At 35.2% G+C, this 22,277-nt stretch overlaps 1 protein-coding gene across 2 annotated transcripts in view; it reads left to right on the plus strand.

The window, feature by feature from the left end:
- Cep120 (centrosomal protein 120) overlaps window positions 1–22,277 on the plus strand; it is a 69,306-nt gene that overhangs the window by 43,393 nt on the left and 3,636 nt on the right. For both annotated transcript variants that reach the window (XM_004631332.3, XM_023715331.1), the window contains exons 15-19: window positions 1,617–1,709; window positions 2,726–2,887; window positions 7,744–7,866; window positions 13,359–13,457; window positions 19,622–19,767. In XM_004631332.3, coding sequence (XP_004631389.1) covers window positions 1,617–1,709; window positions 2,726–2,887; window positions 7,744–7,866; window positions 13,359–13,457; window positions 19,622–19,767 — 623 coding nt within the window. The remainder of the gene's footprint in view (window positions 1–1,616; window positions 1,710–2,725; window positions 2,888–7,743; window positions 7,867–13,358; window positions 13,458–19,621; window positions 19,768–22,277) is intronic.

A 22,277-nucleotide genomic window follows, 5' to 3' on the forward strand; every position in this document is an offset into this window, starting at 1 on the left:
AAGCTTGTTCTAAGTAGGTGCTTTAGACCACTGAGCCATCTCTCCAGCCCAATAAAATTATTTTTTAAAAAATAAATTATTATGGTCACTCCTAAGGTTACTGTTCATTTTTTTTAAGACATTTTTGCAATGTGTGTTTGTCTTAGAGAAAAAATAGGAAAAAATTTGACATTGGTCCCCAGTCTCAAATATGGAAAGATACGTTTTCTCTGTCCCAGGGTAGAAATAGAAATAAAATGTTGGTGTCTAAGGAGCACTAAACCAAGGATCAATGGGCAGTATGAAAGAGAAGATCTAGATGGAGGGCCAGGACTTGCAGACTGATTGATGGTGAAGACAAAAGAAAAAAAAAAAAGTTGGTTTAGAAAGCTCTGGGGGGAAAAATTATTAGTTTACATGGAAAGATAGAAAACCAAGAGAGCAGGTAGGCTTCTTATCCGGAATAGGCCTCCTGTCCTTAAAAACTTTAGGCCTAGGGAAATTAGAGACTAGAAGTTCAAGTTACTTGAATATAATAAAACAACAGATCTGAAATAATTGGAGAACTATCTTAGTTACTTCTTTTCATTACTGAGGCAACATACCTGACACCCAAAGTTGAAGGAGCAAAGGTTTATTTGGCTCACCGTTACAAAGGTTTCAGTCTGTAGTTTGCTGATTCCAACGCAGGGTGGCCCATGGAACAGGACCATCACAGAGGAGAAACAGTGGCAAGGAGAACATAGTAGAAGCAGCAAGCAATGACAACAGCCCTCTTTCTGACCCTTAGGTTCTAACCAGGCTGCATGCCCAGACAGCTAGTAGCACTCACCCCTGAGGCTGGGCCTTCCAATATCCACACTCAGAACTGTGCCAACTAGTCATTGGGCTAATTGAGTAATCACATACCCTTGATCCCAGCAGCACACACTGTAGCCTTCTCTAGAATGCCCCACCTTGGCGGCCAGCAAGATAGCTCAGAGGACTAAAATGCCTGCTTAGGGAAGCTTAAGCAAGCACAGGGACCTCGGTTTGATCCCCAGCACCACATGCCGCGCTGAGCTGGCCAGAGTCTGGGTGGGGTGGCACATGCCTGTACTCCCAGCTCTGGGGAGGCTGAAAGCAGGAGGATCACCATGAGTCTGAGCTGCGTAGTGAGACACTGCGACAACTAAATATATTTAAAAATAAATAAATTTAAAAATAATAAAATGCCCTACCTATGACCACCTGGCGTTTTGGGGGAACATCATATAAGCCATAACAAAGACTGATCTGCAACTGCCTAGCTGATCTAGCAATTGGGCTAGTCCTAAAATGAGAGAATATTTTAGGGACTGAGAGGTTTCAGAGAGATACTGAGGGATTTTAAAGATAAGATTTTAGCAGCATAAGATTTTGCTGTCATCCTGGTTGCCCAGTAGGAGAATGGGTTTCCTTGAGAGGCTAAGTACACTAAGAACTGTCCAAGCAGAAGCATAATAGTCTTTGTAAAAGAGTAGTTGAATTCTACTTTAATTTGGTACATGTGAATTTGACCCTTTCCTAGTCTCAAATCCTGTTCCAGTGAAATTATATGTATTTTAAATTTGCATGTTTTTAATATAAGATAAAATACCTCTTTTACTATATTTTAGGTGGCTGAATATAGTATTCTGGAAGGAAAACTCCAAAAAACCCTAATTGATTTAGAGAAGCGGGAGCAGCAGCTTGCCAGCGCAGAATCGGAGGTACCTCATTCATGTGTCATATTGTTATTTCACGGAATCTACAGAGCTCATACCACTCCCTTATTTTGGTCGTTACTTAGTATAGTGTACTCTATGGAACTGCTTCTCAGATGTTACAGAGAAAACTGCTTTTCAGCTAGATAAAGCTTGTTTCATATGTCAAGGATAGGTGGGAAGTTGTTTGTTATTTAAAAGAGTTGTCAGGCTGGGGAGATAGCGCAGTAGAATAAGCGCTTGCCTGGCAAGCACACGGGCCTGAGTTCAATCCTTAGTTCCACAAAAAAATAAAAATAAAAAAAAAGAGTTATCACTTAGCCAACTTTGACTGACTTCGTACTAGTGCAGGTTTTTAGTTAACTTTCCCATGCTATGAAGGGAATAGTTGGTTGCACTGCATAGGGTGTGCAGTCCTAATAGTTTTTCAGAGAGAAGAGGATTTCTTTTTCTTGCCCATCAAAGATGAGAGCATAAGAAAGTATGATGCCTTGTATTAATATTCTATATGCCTCCTTAACATTCTAAGGTGTCTTAACTGAATGCTACCCTAAAAATTTTCCATAATGTTTATTTTTAAATAACTGGAATTTTAAAATTCTATGCCTCTTCTCTAACCACAATTTTCTTGGTAAGTCACCCTAACCTTATCATTATTGTTTTGGGGATTTCTAAATGATTTAGGTGTTTAAACCTAAATGTATCTGCTAAGTGATTAGGTGGAGAATCAGAAGTCTGTATAGAAGAAATAAACTCAGGCACTTCTGCTTTTATAATTAAAAGGGCTTTATTTAAATGAGACATTTAGGGTATTTTCAACTGAATTTATAAATTGTTCATGGACTAAGTGACAGTTGGAAAGTATAAAATTAGTTGCTTAAACATTAATTATAACTAAAGAATGTGAAAACAAATTTATAAATACTCTGAAAATGTAACAGAAAATAAGGATAAGAGACTATGTAACCATATAATGCAGCTAGTATTAGGCCAGATCCTTAAAAAGATATTTTTCATTTAAGCTTCAAAGAGAGAAAAAGGAGTTGCAGTCAGAACGTGAACGGAACCTGAAGGAGCTGCAGGACTCCATCCGTAGAGTCAAAGAAGACTGCATTCACCAAACAGAGCTGGAAAGACTAAAGACCAGGCAGCTCGAAGAAGATAAACACCGACTTCAGCAGCAGGTTCTCATCTTGTTTTTACAGCTTATATGTATTCTACAAAGGACTGCTAAAAAGTGATCAAATTCACTGTAACTTGGGTTATTTATTTATTTATATTGCATTGAGATTCGAATTTACTTTTAAGTTGGATCTTGTTATTCTGAGTTAAAGCTATGGTAGAATGGTAGCATGATTTTCTCCCCCTTATCACTGTTTGCATGAATTATTTCAGATGACATATAATGTAAAATGTTTTCTGATAAATCTCCCTTTAGCATATGTAGATATTTATATAGCACTGAACCAAATTCAGCTGAGAACTACACTGGTGGAAAGAAGGTTCATCCTCCTCTCCATTTCCTCACCTTGTAGCTACTACCTAACCCATCCCACCCTGCTTTCTCTTTCTATTGCCCAATTAGCCGGTTGTTAAAGGTACCACCAATGGCTGAGTCACTAAAGTCAGTTGTCATTTTTCATTTCTTATCTTACTGAAACTTATTGACAGAGTCACCAATACTGTTTTTGGTTTTGTAAATATTATGTTCTCAACTTCTGTGCCATCACTGTCCTTGTTTTCTTCAGTCTTTATAGCCACGCTCCAGTTTCTTTTACAGGCTTGCCTTACTATCTAGCCATTAAATATTAACTTTTCTGTAAGCTCATAATTTATTTTCTACCCATATCCTTAGCTTTAGAGACCATCTGTATACCTAGGACTTTCACATTTAAGACCTTTGTTTTGTCTCTAGTCCCCCTAACAAGTTTACTTTTTGGACATTTCTGTTTGAATGTCTTAAGGGCATTTTAAACCCAGGATGGTTTTTTCATCCATACCCAGTCTTTCTGTGTTTATAATTTCAGTAATGGCCCATCTAATCCCATGTTGTATTCAGAATCCTTTTGAAATTTGAGAATTATGACAACCTCCTTTTTAAACTTTTTAGTGTGTCCTACTACCCTCAAGCTTCTCCATAATTTGAACCCAGCCTGTCTCTCTGACCTTTTCTCCCATTCTTTCATATCTGCTGTGCATTCTCCAGCCACATTGATCTTCCGTCAGGACCTCTAGCTTGCATGCTCACCTACCCTCTACAATCTTCATGTGTGCTGATTTTTCTGGGCGCTTTGAACTCTCTTGATTCTAGTTCTCAGCTGAAGCATTATTTATCCCAAGAAATCTTTCCTGACCCCTGCTCACAAGTACATGTCAAGTTTTTGTTCTATATGCTCGTGGAGGATTGCTCTCTTCCTTTACACTATCTCAGTTTTTGTTTTCGTTAGCAAAATAATTTAATGTCACTATTCGCTCTATAAAAACCATTGTTATTTATAGCTATAAGCCTGGAGCCCAACAAACAGTAAAGATTCAATAAATATTTGCAGGGGAAAAAAACTAAGCTATTAAAAATTGAACTTTTGGGGCTGGAGAGATGGCTCAGTGGTCTAAAGCACCTACTTAGAACAAGCTTGGCAAAGCATCAGGGACCGCGGTTCAATCCCCCAGCACCACATGCCAGCCAGCCCCGCCCCCTGGTGGGCTGAGCTGGCCACACACACACACCACTCTCTCTCTCTCTCTCTCTCTCTCTCTCTCTCAAATAAAAAAAAAAAAAAAAAAAAAAAAAAAAAAAATTGAACTTTTTCTTTTTCTTTGGTGGAACTGGGGATTGAACTCAGACCCTGTTGCCAGGCAAGCACTTTTTCTACTGAGCCATCTCCCCGGCCCCAAACTTATTTTTCTTTAAAAATTTCAGTGTAGATTAGATATTTATGATGAATGCCTTTGAAGTCCTCAGTGTGTTCTATCATGAAGGACAATTTTCATAGCAATTTAGGATCAGGAACAGTCAGGTTATTTACATGATGTTAAAGATAAATTTGATTGTTATTGCAGGGTTCTCATTTAAAATATAAAAAAGTGCCCAACTGGTAATTCTTCTCGAGCCATCTAGAACAAAGGCTTTTAATGTGTTAGAATCCCGGAGATACTCCTATAAAGTGCCTTTCTGTGCCCTATCTCATACTGGTATAATTAGCTAACATTTTTTTTAGGAAGAGTATTGTTAGGAAAAACTGATATTTTTAAAAAATTACCCAAGATACACCTCTCATCTTGGTGCCGGTGTTCTAAGGCCAAGCGGAAAGCAAGATGTTTCAAAGATGCCCAGATTGCTAAGTCTATGTCTATACATTTGTACACATCAGATTTCCTGTCACTGGGGTAACATACTAACACTCACAACTTAAACAAGGAGAGATTAATTTATTTTGGCTCCTAGTGTTAGTGGGTTCAGCTGATTCATTTCATGGTTGGCAGTCTCCAAGGTGGAAACTGCCTGATAAAAGGGCGTGGCAGAGGAAAGCTGCTCACATTGTGCCAGTCAGGAGGCAGAGAGAGATCCATCTCTCTTTTGGCTTCACTCTGACAACTTCATGCTGTATGCTGTTTAGCTTCCCAAGCCTTCTTCAGAAATCTTGATGGAAGCCTCTGTGACTCCACAACTCCTGTGTTCTGCATGCCTGAAAAACCAGCAGCATGTGGATAATGCCAAAGTCTGCCTCATAGAAGCATGATCCTGGCCCCTGGGACCATGGCTACAATGGTCTCTTAGGTATCTGGGTGGCTGAACTGCAGGGAACACTTTTGTAGGTAGCACCAAATGAGCTAGACTCCCTGGGCCTCTTCTCAAGGCAGCCTTTTGTTTCTTGCACCTTTGAGACTGTTGTGTGGGGTCTTGCTGATTCCTAGGACGACTTCAAGCCATCTTTCCTACTGTCCCAATGCAAAGTACTTGTCTTATTATTAATGCTAATCTTTTCAGCAGCCATGTTCTCCATGGCCTCAATTTTGTGAGTCCTTTCTGTCTGGCCAAACTGCAAATTTATCCAATTCTTGATTTTTTTTTTTCTCCTGATTTTCACTGTAGACTTAACTAAAAGTAGCCAACAGTACTCATGCCACAGCCCAAACATTGGATTGCTTTAAGATTTTATCCACAGGTCAATTAGTCTAACACCCTTAATCTCAGTCTCCCATAATCTTAGGATATAGCCAAAACAAAGACAAATTTTCTGCCAGAGTGTAACATATATGACATCTAGCCCAACTGTCAAAGGACATTTCGTTTTCTCCAATGCATGTCCTTTACTGTTCATATTCCTATTAGCATTTTGGTTTTCTGAGCTCCAGTCAGGTTCCCCATCAGTCTTGGCTTACAGCAACCTAAATCTCTAGCTGATATCCCCAAACCTTGCCAAATTTTTCCCACAGACCAGTTCCAAAAGCTTCTGGTCAGGTGTAGTCACAGCAACAACCTCACTTCTGTTACCAATTTCTGTATTAGCTAGCCAGCTTTCACATCCCTGAAACAAAATAATGCTCACAACTTGGAGAAACTTATTAGGCTCATAGTTTCAAAAGATTCCGTCCATAGGAGGGCAGCTTCAAGGTAGAAAAGTATGGTAGAATGGGCGTGCTGCTTACACCATGATTGCCAGAAAGCACAGAGAGAGAGAAAGAGGAGCTAGAGACAGGAATACTCCCTTCTAGGTCGGGTGGCCCATCTACAACCAGGCCCTCTCTCCAAATAGCACATTCAGCTACTAAACTCATTAGCCCTTCCAAAATCCAATCACCTTCCAAACACATGGAACTTTGGAGGACATTTTAGATGAAAACCATAACATTTAACTTTTTATGTATAAAAAATCTTTTTAGGTCATTATTCCAAGTCATATGTACTATATATACAATTATTTACACCAATAAACTATTAAACATTGTCAGCAATAGTAGATGAAGATAAAGTATCTGTGTATCTACTCAAATAGAGAAAAGCCTAGGTATAATACCTCGGAATGATTGCAGTGTATAGGCTAGTTAGCAAAGGAAAAAGAACCTATCATGCCTTGGTCACTTGCTGCTTTAAAACCTGATTGTTACAACAGAAATTGTTCATGGTAATATACTTGAAACTACCAAATGTGATAGTTTTCATTATACTTTTTGTTTGAAACACAAAGGACACTTTAGAGTGGTTTCTATTTAACTTTGGATGTCAGAAGAGGTAAACTTTAGTTGTATGGAAACTTCATGTAAGAGTAGCTCCTTAGATACTAGACACATCCTGATTAGGAATTTTTTTTGGTCAGTGATGATTTCAGTTCCATTTTGCTGTTTTTCTAAGTACTTCACTTTAGTTAAGTCTTTAATGTTAAGAAAAAAACAATTGGTTTACCTAATGGTAGTCATATCAGTATGTGTTTTAGGAAAGAATGTCTAATAATTTTAGCTTGAATTTATTTATTCTTAAATTTTAAGGAAGGGTCTACAGGGTGTTCAAGGTCTCACTACTAGATTGGGCTCATAGTGATCCTCCTGTTTACAGCCTCCCATGAGCTGGGATTACAGGCGCACACCACCATGCCCAGTCTTCATTGCTATCTGTGTCCACTGAGCTCTTTGGCTGGCCCTTGAATTTAATTTTTAAAAATCCTTAGACTTGAAAGGGATATCAGTAGGCCCTCTTTTAAAAAAAAAAAAAAAGCTGTTCAAAAAGAGATTATAGTGTTTGTTACAGACAGGCTACCCCTCCTTTTTTAATGTATGAAGTATTGACTGCTTTCATCAGAACCTTCTCTAAATGAAAAAATCTGAGTTCTGGTTTTGTCCCTGCTACTGATTAGCTTACTAGCTCTTTCACCCTCAATTTTTTTTAATCTATTAAAATTACTACCATTTTTTAATTGCATTTTTCTGAATTTTCTATATGCACATGCCTTAGAATAAGATAAAAAAAAAAATGCTATTGAGTTCTAAAACAGCAAATTTCCTATACGATTTGTTTTTAAATGTTTAATTTTTTTAAATATAGCTTAATGATGCTGAAAGTAAATATAAGACTTTGGAAAAGGAGTTCCAGCAGTTCAAGGATCAGCAAAGCAACAAACCAGAAATCCGTCTACAGTCTGAAATAAATCTTCTCACCTTAGAAAAGGTACCCTGTCAATTTCCTGGCAATTTAAATTATAGTCCCACTGATAAACTGATAAAGTAATACATGTCATATAATGTAATAGTATTTCACTGTATTGTTCTAATAGCAAATAAGAACTTGCCCAAAAATTGAAGGCACAGGACATTGTTAATAGTTAGATTTGTTAGAAAATGTCAATTACAGCTTACACTAAGAGCAAACATGTGGAAATAAAAGAATTCTCGAAGTTGGCAAGTAAGCTGAAGAGCCAGTTTCAGCCTGTGGCAAGAACCAGGAGAAGCAAGGTACAGCCAGCGTTTGGTCACAACAGCCCAGTTACAGTGCCATTACTGCCATGTCATGGAGTTCTGTATCTTCTGACTCTAGAATTACACCACTGGACTGTCAGTTTTGTGGTAACCACTGCGAATATTTTTTGCGTCTCACTCTTCTCTGGATTTAATGTCCTAGGCAGCAGTGTTCATTTACATCACAGAGTTCTACTCAAGCTTTCAGTGTAGAAGAAGGGGTAGCCATGCTATTTTATTTTCTGTGGTTGGACGTCAGGTCCTGCCTCTCTTTTGTATTAGGGTCCACTCACAAACAGAATGTCCAGGGACAGTAACAGGTGTAAAGAGTTTGGCAAGTGTGTTGGGGAAACACAGGCGCTATGCTGAGACTAAGCCCAGAATCTTGATGTAAGAAATAAGAAAGCCAATTTTAGAGTGTGATACATAAACATACTAGTTGACCTTTATGGGCAAGGAGTTTAGGTTTCAAGTCTGATAAGAATTGTGCATAAGCAAACAGATTCAACATGGAGACTCTGATTTTGGTTCAGATCTTAGCTCTGCCACTCATGGTGTCACATTGGGTAGATTCACTTACTGCCCTGTATTTATTTCCATATCTTTGAAGTGGAATTAGTAAGTTTGATGAAGGAATTGAGTTGATAGTTGGAGAGTGCTCAGTGCAGATCCAGGATATTATTTATTTTCCTCAATATTTCTTTTTACTAACAAACATAAAATTTAAATAAATAATGTGATACCATTAAAGCATTGTAAGTAGGAGAGTGACTCAATTTTTACATGTAAAACAAATTCATCTAGTATGTAGAAAATGTAAGAGTACAAGCCCTAACCCCTTACCTGAAGGCCTATATAATCAATTGCTTGCTCAAAAACTTACTTGAATGCCTTAGAATATTTCTTAGACTTTTTATACTTTATATATCCAACATCTAAACGAGTTACCATGTTTACCTAATGATGGATATCTACTTAAAAATTGCTGAGGATTCCAGAGCACTTTGTATCTGTTGATTATCACTGTATTAAAAGGTAAAACTAGAATGATTTAAAATATTCATTTTAAATAAACCCAGTATATAACAAGATACATAACACTTTTATTAACAATAACCATTTTCTAAAAATGGCAAGGCATAACATTGTTTGACCTTTTTGTAGTTTCTTTAATGTCTGGATAATAGAAGACACATATTCTAATATCTGGTTCTATATTCAGCTCATGTGATATCACACATTGGCTCTAGAAAACTCCAGTGTATACTCATAGAAACAGTGAAAATAAAAAGACAAACACTGCCTTAGGATTATAGTGACAATAATTTTAACTTCCTTGACAATTTAGGACCAAAACTCTGCTCTTTGAGATATCCCAGAATGTCCACAGGTAAACTAGGTCACTTCCCCTAAGAATTGTTATCCTCTGGTACTACAGAGCCTAGTAACTGTTTCTGCAGCTTGTCAAGTGCCAAGCTGTCTTTGGGGGGTCTTTCTGATCCCATATTCATTTAACTGGAAAGCTAATTGATTTGATTTCTTACATATTTGGACAGTCTATTTATTTGTTTTTAACCATTTCTTCATTGCTCTACCAGTGTTTGGTCACGACAGCCTAAAGTGAACTTAAATCTAGCTCAACTTTTTCCATCCCTCTTTTGATAAAACCAAGTATTAAAATACTTTTTTGTAAATATATAAATTCTCTGACCTATCTCCGAGATATATTTGAAGTACTAATATTGTAAATTCTCATAAGATATTAAGCAGATATCAAAAAGTATTTCATTTTACCTAGAGGGAATTCAGAGACCAGCTATCAAAATTATAACAGAAGTCTTATCTCTGAATAAGGAGATATTCAGAGATACTCATCTCTGAATACATACTGGCTGACTAGATAATACTTACCATGAACATAAATTTTAAATAATTAAATTTCCCTATCTATATATTTATTAAAACAATAAAATCTTTAAACATATTTGAAGTATGTTGTTCCATTAACTTTCTGAAAGAGAAATATATAATTGAACTGCCTCTGTATTACAACTAGTGAATGTTTAATATTTAAGTGCTTGGCTAAAACCCTTGGGGCTTTTTATTTTTAACTGTAAACATATATTTGTTGAACATTCGCACACTCCATAAAAGTGTTAGCTACAAAAGATAAATCAAAATCAATACAATTATATTTTCAGCTCTTCTTATAATTCTTTGTAAATTTTTTTGGAGCCAGAAGAGGGCAGAATCTGATTTCTTTAAATAGTAACAAAGAGGTCAGAGCACAAAAAGACCTCTAAGTGAAAGAAGTATCTGAGCTACTCTGAAAGTTTTGGTTATTTATATCTGATTGAAGCTTTTTTTCCCCTGTCTAATTGTCTATTTTCAATATAACAAAAATATTCCCATTTTCAGTGAAAAGGTCTAAAAAGTTAACATGAAAATACAATTTATGAAGTGTAGTTCTCAATTCCTTTTATTATATAAGTAGCTAGTAGTAAATAATTTGTGATTCTTCTATATCCAGAAATGTTCTTATATAGCTTGAAAATTGAGACTTTAAAAAAAAGCATATAATATAGTGGGGCATATGGCGGTTGAAAAGACAAAACACGTTGAAAAAATCTTGAATTTTTTTAATCAAGCTAAAATTTAGGTGTAGTGTTTTAAGAACAGTTTGTATTTACTGTGAGGCCAAGATAGGAGGAAAGAGAACAATAGTAGCCTTTGGGGATTTCTTTTAAATACTGTAATTTGTTATGTATTTAGGAAGATAATTCAGATAGCAAATGACTGAATTATTAGATACAAAGAAGTGTGATGGAAATCTTTACAATGAAAAGAAACTGTTTTAGTATTCAGGATCTAGTAGTTTAAGGCACCTACCTCATGTCCAGGTAAATTTGATCAGCTGAACCTTAAGATTTAAGCAAACAGAAGAGAAAAAGAATTAGCAGGCTCAGGAAGTAACTGAAGTAAGGAGGATTAGGGACACAAACCTAGTTGGAACAGTGGGTTTCCTGTCGAGGAAGACTTAAAAATGCAGGTTGAATAGGTAGCATGGAAATTACATTTTGGCAAGTGCCTTGACTCCTCAGCAGAAGAGTGGAGGCTTAACTTTGTAGCTATAGATTGTTTAGTAGAGAGTAAATTGATCTAGTAGTGGTTTGTAAGACTTGTAGATAGATCTGAAGCTGGAGAGAAAAGAAATCTGTTTCCCCTTAAGAGCTGCTTATGAGCCCAAGAGGTGAGTTAAGGAAGTGACATAGAAATTTAAATTTGACAATTTTATTTCAAGGAAAACTTCTGTAGTTCCATGTGACTGACTTTGTGTGAGGTAGGAAGTATGAGACAAAGATACCAGTAAGTGCTAATCTATGCTTTCAGTGTTCTTAATTTTAGGTCCTGAACTAAGTTTTCTTTTCAGGAGTATTGAAATTGTCTTACTTTAGTAAGTCACAGACTAAGGACATCTTAAATAAAAACACAAAATGCAAAGATTACAAGAAGTCTCAGATCTGTTTAAAATAAGGGCTTTTAACTCATGGTCTTTGAATTTCTTGAAATTGTGTGAGAATTTTAATTTGGTGCATTTTTCTAGGAAGTGGCCCTATGTATTTCTTTAGAATCACAGAGACATTTTTATTCTTTAAGAAACAATAAAAGTTAGGATCACTGAGGTTTTGACAGGAATAAATTAGAAAAATGAGATTTTTGTCTCAAATTTGCTGACTACAGATTTGTTAAGAATAAAATTACATGTAGAAGTGTACCTGTAGATTAAATTCGTGTGAATAACTATGCAAATGTGCACAAGTGTATGGCAAAACTGATAGAGCTTACCCAGTTTTTTACTGATAGAGCTGCCTTTTAGGCCTTCTTCTTGGATACTAGGCCTTCTCTTAAGACCTATGGACAAGTTCTCTTTTTATAATTGAATACTTCTGCTTTATCCCACAGCTACAATTTTTTTTTTCTATTCTGAGGTATGGCCTGTTGTTGAATTACCAAGAAATATATATAAATCTCAGGGATATAAGTGGAAGAGATTATCTCCAATAATCTCAGCAGTATTATTCAACTTAAGATGCTTAAGTCTAGTTGTGAAATGTCAACACAGCTAAATCCAAGCACTAGGGATTCATAAAGCAGAAAGGATCTTGACTTGATGTAGTCATATATTACTAAGAGATTTTTCTGGTCTTTTGTGAAGGGAATTTGGCAGTCTGCTTTTCCTTTCATTTCATTTTCATGGGTTTTCTAAAGCTAAAATTTTTATAGTGTCTTCAGTTTGTTTTCCTGCAGAATTTTAGGAATTGTGTGTATGGGAAAAACTAGACTTGATATAAAAAAATTCAGCCAATTCAGAGTAACGATGTTTTATTGTAATTCAAGAAGATTATTACATTATCACTTAATAATAAAACTGTCTGTTGGCTGCATGAATTTGTTTGGTACTTGGTTTAAAACCCTGAGTACATTCCAAAGCCTAGCCAAGTTGGCCTCGGTTCATGCACAACAGATTGCCTGCTGCAAGTATAAATAACCATATTTTTTTAATTGAATCACTTTAGTGTTTTTCTTTATACATTTGAGGAAAAATAGGGGAAAAGTTAGATGTGTTTTATTAAGGAACATTATTTTTCTTACTCTTGGGTTTATTTTAACATTCTTAAAATATTTCTGACTTTGTACTCTCTTAGTAAATTACTTTCTGATAAAACATTTCAGTGTTTCCAGGGTTCTATGGTTTTGACAAAATATAGTTACAGAAGTGTCTCTTCTAACTCTCTTCCTTGTAAGACAAAATTCCACATAATGATAGGCCTCCAAAAGGAAAGTTTGGTTTCTGTGATTTAAAGTATCAGCTGAATTGGAATGTTAACAGCTAGAACTGCTTTTTGTAAAAAATGTATTTTTCACTCAGTGTTTAAATACATTTACAGTAACTGTCTGGAGGTTCAGACTAATTCAGTTCTTTTTAGTATAGGCTGTAAGGCAATAAAAATAAGACTATATTTTAAACAAGAAAATGTTCATGTGCCATAATATTTATAGTAAGTTATATAACAGTTTTAGATGATGTCGTATGTTACACTGTATAAACTCTTTTCTTAAGCCAGACTCTTTGTATATATTATCTTTCAATGATTGTACACAGTGCTATAGTGTTTCACTTGATATCATCTTAATCACTGTTAGGTTGAACTTGAAAGAAAGTTGGAATCTGCAACTAAGTCTAAACTGCATTACAAGCAGCAGTGGGGACGAGCTTTGAAGGAGCTTGCCAGACTTAAACAGGTACGTAATTTATGCATTATTCTTTTTATATCTTTTTCCCTTGATTCTTTATAAGTTTGAATGTTTGGCAGCATCTTTACTGTTCAGATGTCTGCATTTGAATCTTCAGTGCTTTTTTTTAAAAATGTGCTATATGCAAGATGCTTTGTTTTCATAATTAAAAACTCAAATTTCCTTAAATTTAAGAACATTTTATTTATTATTCCTAGGAATAGTGTTAATTCTTTTAGAAAAAGGCACTATAAGGGAATTTTTAAGAGTTTAAAATCTATAGTTTCCTAAACTTGTCTTACCTTTTTCCTGCCTGCTATTAAACAGCAAATACTGATAGATATTTTTGACATAATTTCTTCAAATGACTAAAATCAAAGAAAATGTGAAAAGAATTTTTATTTTGAATGAGTTTATTTGACCTAAAACTTTTAAGAATCAAAAATAGTTTATTCTAAACTTGCTTTTCTTTAATATGTTATTTTATTCTGAATGAAATTTGTTAGATAGTGTCCTTTAAGTTTGTATTTTTCCTAAAGTATCTATAGCCATCAGATACTATTAATTAGGTTGGGTGTATAGATGTAAGTGAGGCGAAGGCCTTCTTTGAGAGCTTGGATTTAGAATTAGAAAAAACAGCTGGGCTGGGGAGATAGCTTGGCAGTCTGAGCACCTGCCCGGCAAGTACAAGGACACAGGTTTGATCTCCAGTCTGAGCTGCATAGCGAAACCCTGTACAAAAGAAAAGAGAGAAGGAGAAAAGAAAGAGGTATAAATATAGAATGTACTTATACACAGTCAAAAAGAGAAAATGCATCTACTTAATAGACTTAAGAAAGGTGTCGCATATGACAAGGTATTTGAGGTGGACCTCTGGAGAAGAGTTGATAGGATTTAGGATTTGTGTAGTGACCTGTTGTGACTTGGGGAAGTAATGGGGGAAATATATGTATACAGTGATCATCAGGCATAAAGTGGGAAATTATAGCCTGTTTTTGAAAGCCGAACAGGGACAATTTTACATTTCAGGTTGTAAGGAGTGGAACTGAGTGGAAACAAAAGAATGCAAGTAGAAGATTCTTGTCACAGAGGATGCCAAAGACTCAAGCCATAGTCTGAGAAGAGAGTTCCCTTGTGGGAAATACAGTTACTGAGAAGTCATTGGAGTGTGAGAAGGAGATAGACTTGTAGTTGTGAATATCTTGATTTTTACAGAAAAAATTGCACAAGCAGTAAGAAATATGCATCTTTTGTTAGAAGTATGATTGGTCTGAAGGAAAGAGACAATCTTTTGCAGAGATGATACAGTACTTGAACCTGTGCTAGATAGAACCTGACGTTTGAGGAGGAAGGAAAACTAGTGAAGAAAATAATAGAGAACAATCGTTATAACAATGCTAATAGAACAGTTAGTATTAAAAAAAAAAAAAAAAAAGAACAGTTAGTATTTTTTGAGGACTTGATGCCCTGTGCTAAATGAGCCCTTCAGATGTTTTTACTAATACTCCTATTGTATAAGTGAAGAAGCTGACTTGAAATTAAATTGCATCATACAGGTACTAAGAGATTGGCTAGAACTGAAGTCATTTGACAGAGATGCAGGCTCTTTCCCTTTCATAATAATATGATTTTAGTGCATAGAAGTCATGGAATGAAAGAATTTTGAGTGGAAGAATTTGAGGGATAGAAGACAAAAGTTTCTGACAGGAGTGTTCAGCAGAAGTACTCATGAGTTGTTTGCATTGACTGGCAAGCCAGCTCGACTAATGAGAATAGAAATGACTTCAAGGGAAAAAGCACCTAATAACAAAGTCCTGACCCCAAGATATTTAGGTTACATTTAGCATAGCAGGAAGAGTCCTTATGGAATTGGAAGTAAGAAAATAATATGAAAAGAATACATTCTTAAAGTAATAGGATATAAACTTTATCAGAAGCAGCAGAAGTAGTAGTTAAAAACGTATCAAGAATCAAGAGAGCTGGGTTGAATCTTGACCCTACCTCTTCGTATCACTGTGACTTTGGGAGTTGAATTTCTCTGATTAGTCTTCTTATTTGTATGATGGGAATTTTTTCTTCACAAGTTGTTCTGAAGTTAGGTAAGTTGTATATAAAGTGTTTAATGCAATATTTGGTAATATGGCTGCTATTAAAAGAAGATAAGACTATTATGTAGTATACATAATAATCTTATCTTTGCTTTTAGTCTATTAGGACCTTGTTAGATGATAGCCATGTGTATTGATGGATGGAACAAATATTAGAGATTCTGTCACTGAGTAGCTGTTCAATGAAATAATTTCAACAGTAGGACTTTTTTGTGTATGAAGAATGAAGATATTTTATAGTGATTATGATAAGGAAGTGGGATAGGCTATATAGTTTAGTAAAAGTAGCTTGTATTGGATGGTAGTTTTAATAAATATTTACAAAAATGATACAGAAGAATAAAACAAGGACTAAATATGTAAATATGCAAGTGTCAGTAGGTGAACTTCTAAGGTCTGGTTATGAAGGGATGCATTGAGTCTAAAGAACATCAGTAGGTAGTTCATTTGTGTTCGTTTATTTAGCATGTGCTTATGGAGCGCCTACTGTGGCCCTTGCACAGTGGTAGATAATGGACATATCAGTTGTCTCATAAGCTTAAAGTCCATTTACCACTCAAAGCTAAAAGAGAATGTCTCAAAGGTAAATGTAAGTAAAAATATGAGATTTGGAATCCTTTCAGGCTTTAAAATAGAAAGTAGATGGAGAAAGTATGAAAGATAATGTTTGCTATTACAGCTGAGTAGAGGGTAAGAAACTGGTACAGTGGTGATTAGCAAAATTATTTGAAAAGATGTTACAGTGTTATCTGTTGCGTAAAGTATTTGGGGAGGATAAATGATTAATCATTAATGATTATTGAAACAGTTTCGTTATAATTAACATTTTGCTTCAAATGGGGTGTCATGTTCATATATGTATATTGTAGATTACATTCTTTTTAATTTTTTCACCACTGAAGCTGTTTAGTTTGAATAGGATGACTTAAATTCATAGCTTTGAGGAAACTGTTGTTCTTGCTCTCATTGTGGGCCAGTTTCTTTGCTTATCCCACAAACTTTCTGCTTTAGAGACACTGTAAATAAATTTTGAAGTCTTTCAGAATCATTGATGTTCTCCAGACTACATCGAGCTGCAGCAAATTAAGAAGTAATAGATTTTGGGATTGCCAAAGTGAATTTTGCTTTGCCACTATTTTTTGAAAGATTAAAATTAAAACTAGATCAAAACGGCACATTCCTTATGTGTGATAGTTACTTTAAAAAACTTTCCCTAAAACTTTTTAGTAAAAACACATTGTGTTTGAATATGAAATTGGAATTGTCTATCTGGTTTTGTTCAGAGGATTGTTTGTGCAACTTCTTGTTTAAATTGGATTAGGACCATGTTAATTTTATATTGCCTCTGGTGAATAGCCATGGGGCTGTAATCTCTGCCAATAATTTGTCACATCAGAACCCTCTGGAGGGCCATCCAAGACATGCGTGTAGTACGGATTAAATGGTGAAAGCCGTATCTTAGATTGTTAATAAATGTTGATGACGAAGACCAGCTGGTAAAGCTTGGAAATAAGATCTGATGTTGATGCCCATTGCCAAAACAATGTTTAGACAGATTTCCATTACTCAAAAGTGACCTAGCATAGTCAATTTGTGAATTAAAATATCATAACCTTCTAATTATTTAGGGAAAAAAACTTTCCTTCTGATTCACAACCATAAAAGTTGTAAGCTTTATAAATCTTTTGTAAGTTGGATGGCAGCAGCTGTAAAATATAACTAAGTGTAACATAAAAGGAGTCTTGATTTAGAAAACAGGGAAATGATACCCTTGGATTCTAAGTTTAATATCTTGGGACATAGTTAAAAATTCTACTTCTTAAACATTTAGGGAGTGATTTAGTTTCCTTTTTCCTCCTCTTTGTGAAAAGGTACTATAGAAATATTTTAAAGCCAAAATAAATACTTCAGTTAGTCTACAAATACCTAAGTTAAAATTGTCTGCTTTAGTCTTTATGGGTAAAATAATAACATGCTTACATATTTACTTAAAAACATTTAGAACATATTTATGTAAGCAGATGAAAGACACCATTTTAAGTGACTGAACCATTGTTCTAAAGTGTGAATTTGTTGTAGAAAATTTAACATTTTTATGTCACATATAAAGCTAGGTATATGTTTGTTCCAAAGACAGAAAACAGAAGTAAGATTATGGGTAGGATGTGGGTCCTTTACCATATTTGTGCACAGTAGATCTGTTTAAAACTAAGCTGATAAATTTAGTAAAAACAACACAGACTTCATCAGCTGACATCAGCACTATCTTGTCCAGCCTCCTGCTCATCCACTCAGAGTAATTAATTTGATTAATTTATAAGTAATTTAGCCAGGGATAGGATGTAAATCTTTGTTTAAGAAAACAGTTGGAGGTCCAAGTCTTGGTTAAAAACTGTGTCTTGAAACCATCCAGGCCCTCCTACTGGCCTGTCAGCTCTGGGTTATTTTCAGAAAACTTTACTTGAGTTCCTTAGTTTAGCTGTAAGTTTTTTCCCACAGCCTTACATGGTATATGTGTGTGGGGGAGTAAGTAGTGGCCACTTTTTAGCCTCTGTTTAGTCTAGTGTATGTATGTTTACATCTCCTCTCTGGATTTATAGGCAGCCAAGGCAAAATAAAGATTATACTCACTTGATTGAGGAGCCTTTAACCCAGAGCACCTGGCATGGACAGGGTTTCTTTTGCGGACCTCTAATTTATGTGTGTGTGATTATTGGTAATGCCGCATGCTTCATTACAGCATTAAGATATTTAAAGGTTTTTTTGGTATGTTGTAGAAGAAAAGTGTTTCAGGTTGATTTTCTTGTTCTCTCTTCAAAGAAAGAAGCTTGATGAAACTAAAGTTTCATAAAGCAACCTAGAGTAGTTTCTTTTTCCTGCTGGCAATCATATTTTTACTCCCTTATCTTGGAAAAAAAATGCAGAGCTTGTAGTGCCATACAACGTAGAAAATAAAAATTACCTATACTTTTATCTTTTTCTCAGCCTGCAATAATAATTTGATACATTTTTGTCCATATATTTTCCTTTCTTTTTGAATAATTATTTTGTAAGTGAAATACATTTCAAAGACAAGATTCTTACTAATCTGCATTTATAAGACATTAAAATATATGTTTAAGCAACATCATACATTATTGATTGATCATCTTGTATGAATATGCCATAGTTTATACAGTAGGACTTTTTTTCCCAGATTTTCATGTAATAAAACAGCACAAAAGATTTTTTGTATATGTATGAATATCTCAAGTGTTTGTATCTAAAAGGGGAATTTCTGACCATTCAACCCAGGTATTCCCTGCCTAGATATCTTTCCCCAGAGTTAAAGATACCATATTATACTGATGCACGCATACCCATGTTTATAGCAGCGTAGCTTATACTAGCTGAATCTTGGAAGCAGTCCATATATTCATGAACAGAGGCTAGATAAAGAAATGGTGGTATTGTGCACAATGGAGGAGTACTCTGCCATAAAAGAGGATAAATATGAGTCATTTGTAGGAAAATGCATGCACCTGAAGATCATACTTTGTAGTGAAATAAACCAGATTCAGAAACTTGAATATCATAGGATTTCTCTCATATGAGATATCCAAAATGTAAAGAGCAAAATAAAAGGCACATGCATATAGATTTTTGGATGAGTCTGGAGAATAAAATGGAAGATATATTAACTGTGGTGGATCCCAATTAGTAATTAGGGACAGCTACTAAATTTTGTAGGTACAGCTTTGTAAAATAAACCATTTCTTATTTGTTACTCTTACCACTTGTTCCTATGTCAGTTCATTACGTTGACAGGAGTCATTTTCTTGCCTTCAGGTTTGTTATCCTATGGTGTTCAGATGAGCTCAGTTGTTAATATGGCCACAAATGATTATGACAGCAAAGAGAAAGTATTCAGGGAAAACTTGGACTTTTCTAGAGTAGATGTGATTTATAGAGTTGGCAGTGCGTGGCTGTATCATGTATATTGTCAAATAGGATTATAATCATAAGTCAAAGTTATATAAAATATATATACTCCTGATATGAGGTGTCTGGCTTCTTTCTTTCAAGAGAGAACAAGAAAGTCAAATGGCTCGTCTTAAAAAGCAGCAAGAGGAATTGGAACAGATGAGGCTGCGTTACCTTGCTGCTGAGGAAAAAGATACAGTAAAAAGTGAGCAACAGGAATTGTTGGATATAAGAAATGAGTTAAACAGGTAAAATAATTAAAATATCATTTTTTTTTTCCTACAGAAACTAATAGCACAGCCTTTTAATTGGTTCATTTGGTCCAGGGAAGGTACAACTTTAGATCTGTCAAGGGTTAAAGTGTTTAAGACATTAGAAAGATTGAGTTGGTATGATCTATAAAATTTATAATCAGAAATTCTATCTTAGGGCTGGCCAAATAGCTCAATGGATTAAAGTGCCTGCAATCAAGCGCAGGAGCCAGGAGTTGGATCCCTGGGCCTGCCGTGCCAGTCTTGCTCCCCCACCCCCAGAGTATGCTGAGATGGCAATTGAGACTGGGCATGATGGTACACGCCTATAGTCCCAGCTCTTGGAAGGCTGTAAACAGGCAGGTCACTGTGAGTTCAGTCTAATAGTGAGACCTACTCAACACCTGTAGACCCTGTCCTAAATACAAAAAGTAAAAAAATAAGAAAAAATAAAGATACCTGAAACAGCAGCATGTGTGCTCCCCACGTAATTGTACCTATGGCAAGGTTTAATGTATCAGTTAGACATAGTAAGAGATTAACAGTAGCTGATAATAAAACTAAAGCAGTTATAATAGTACATTTAATAGAAGTTATGTGAATGTTGTTTCTCTTGCACAATGTCTTACACCCTGTGCTCATAACCTTCCTGTGATGATGTGAGATAACAGAGTGCCTAGGTGAAAAGATGAAGTGGATTTTGTAAGAATTAGCTGTCTATGTAAAGGGTTACTTGAATATGAGTACTGAAATACCACAACCATTGGTCTAACTTCTGAGGGAGACCAAGGGACTAAAGGTAGGGATCCAGTACAGCTGGACAAACTGCTAATTCATGTCCCAGATGAGATGGACTAAAGGACTTCATGCTACACTAATCACTTGCAGTTCAAAACTTATGGGTCACTTATTTCTGCAGTTTTTATTTAATATTTTTGTACTGCAATTGACCATGAATAGCTGAAACTGCAGGAAATGAAACTGTGGATAAGTAGGACTACTGTAGTGTGTGTGTGTGTGTGTGTGTGTGTGTGTGTGTGCATGCTGCTTCATGATTTCTAACATGAAATACTGTTGAATTGTGTTTAAGATGAAACTGACACTCTAGAGAAGCCCAGTGTAACATAGTGGCTAAAAATACAATCTAGGGTCAGATTAAATTCTAGCTTGAAGAATGGTACTTAAGTCTTTTTCTTTAATCTCTCATCTCCAATGAGGCTATCTTCCTCAAAGGATTGCTTTAAAGACTAAAAAACTTGAGACAGGCATATAAAGCACTTAACTGATATAGTAAAATGTAATAAATGTGAGCTGTTGTCTTAGGTGTTAACATAACTAAATTTGAAATATCTTTTAATTGATATTCCATTTAATTAGCAATAATTATAAATATACACACAAAAATAAATTTTAAAATATTAATGGTATGTATAAAGCAGAAGAGCTAACCAGATTTGAAATAAAGACATTCATGAGAAAAAAAAGAATGTAGTGGTTCATGGTATAATTTTCCAAAAAATATTTATTCTGTTGTAGATTTGGATGGTGTTATACATTAATAAACTATACATGATTTTTGCCTTTCTTATTTTTACTGTCATATATAGCATCAAAACCAAAGAGTGCTGTGTTTTAGTGGCATATACGTAGAGATAAATTTGGATATCTCAGTATCTTACATTAGGTTTCAGAGAACTGAAACTTAACTATAAATATATGGACAAAAAATCTATCTTCTATATAAGAAAAATCAAGTGATAGGCAAGACATAATAAAGTTTATATGAAGTGCAGTTATAGTAAAAGTGGTATTCAATATTCTGTTCTGCAAAGATCATCTGTGAAGTATTCTTACCCATATGTAACTAATCTTTCAATGAAATCAGCTCCCTCTAGAGGTCTTCCAGTACAATGTTGCCAGGACAGTAAGAGGCTATACATCATGTCATCCAGTTGGTTGGCAGAGTGAGGGATATTGAACTTGGAGAAGAGAACTCTTAGGGGAAAGGGTAGACAATTGTCAGCAAATATCTGGAGGGCTACCATACTTTAAAAAAAAAAAAAAAAGTCTTCCCTCCTTGGGCAGGAAAATAATTATAAAGAGAGATGATAAGTTTAATATGAGAGAAGCTTTCTAACACACAAAGGTTTCCTACTGGCAGAAAGTGTATGAGTCCAGACATAGCGTTTTTCAGGAATATTATCAGTGTTTACTTTCAGCTCTTGGTTCCAAAATGCTATTGTGTTCGTGACTAATGTTTTGTGTTTTATTAAATATTTGGTGGGGATATTCTTTGTGAAAATTGCTTTTGCTCTTCATGAATGAACAGATGATACAGAAAAAGAAGTGGTTAATTATTAAGGCACTGTTTGTTATGTTTATAAGGCCCCTCTTCCTAGGTGACTTTATAAGAGTTAAGGGAGAGGAAACAGCTCTTCAAGTCTACATTTGGACTGGGGGCTGTGGCTCAGTAATAGAACACTTGTCTAAACATGTGTCAGGCCTCT

The sequence above is a fragment of the Octodon degus genome, unplaced genomic scaffold (genome assembly GCF_000260255.1).
Source record: "Octodon degus isolate 3935 unplaced genomic scaffold, OctDeg1.0 scaffold00040, whole genome shotgun sequence".
NCBI lineage: Eukaryota > Metazoa > Chordata > Mammalia > Rodentia > Octodontidae > Octodon > Octodon degus.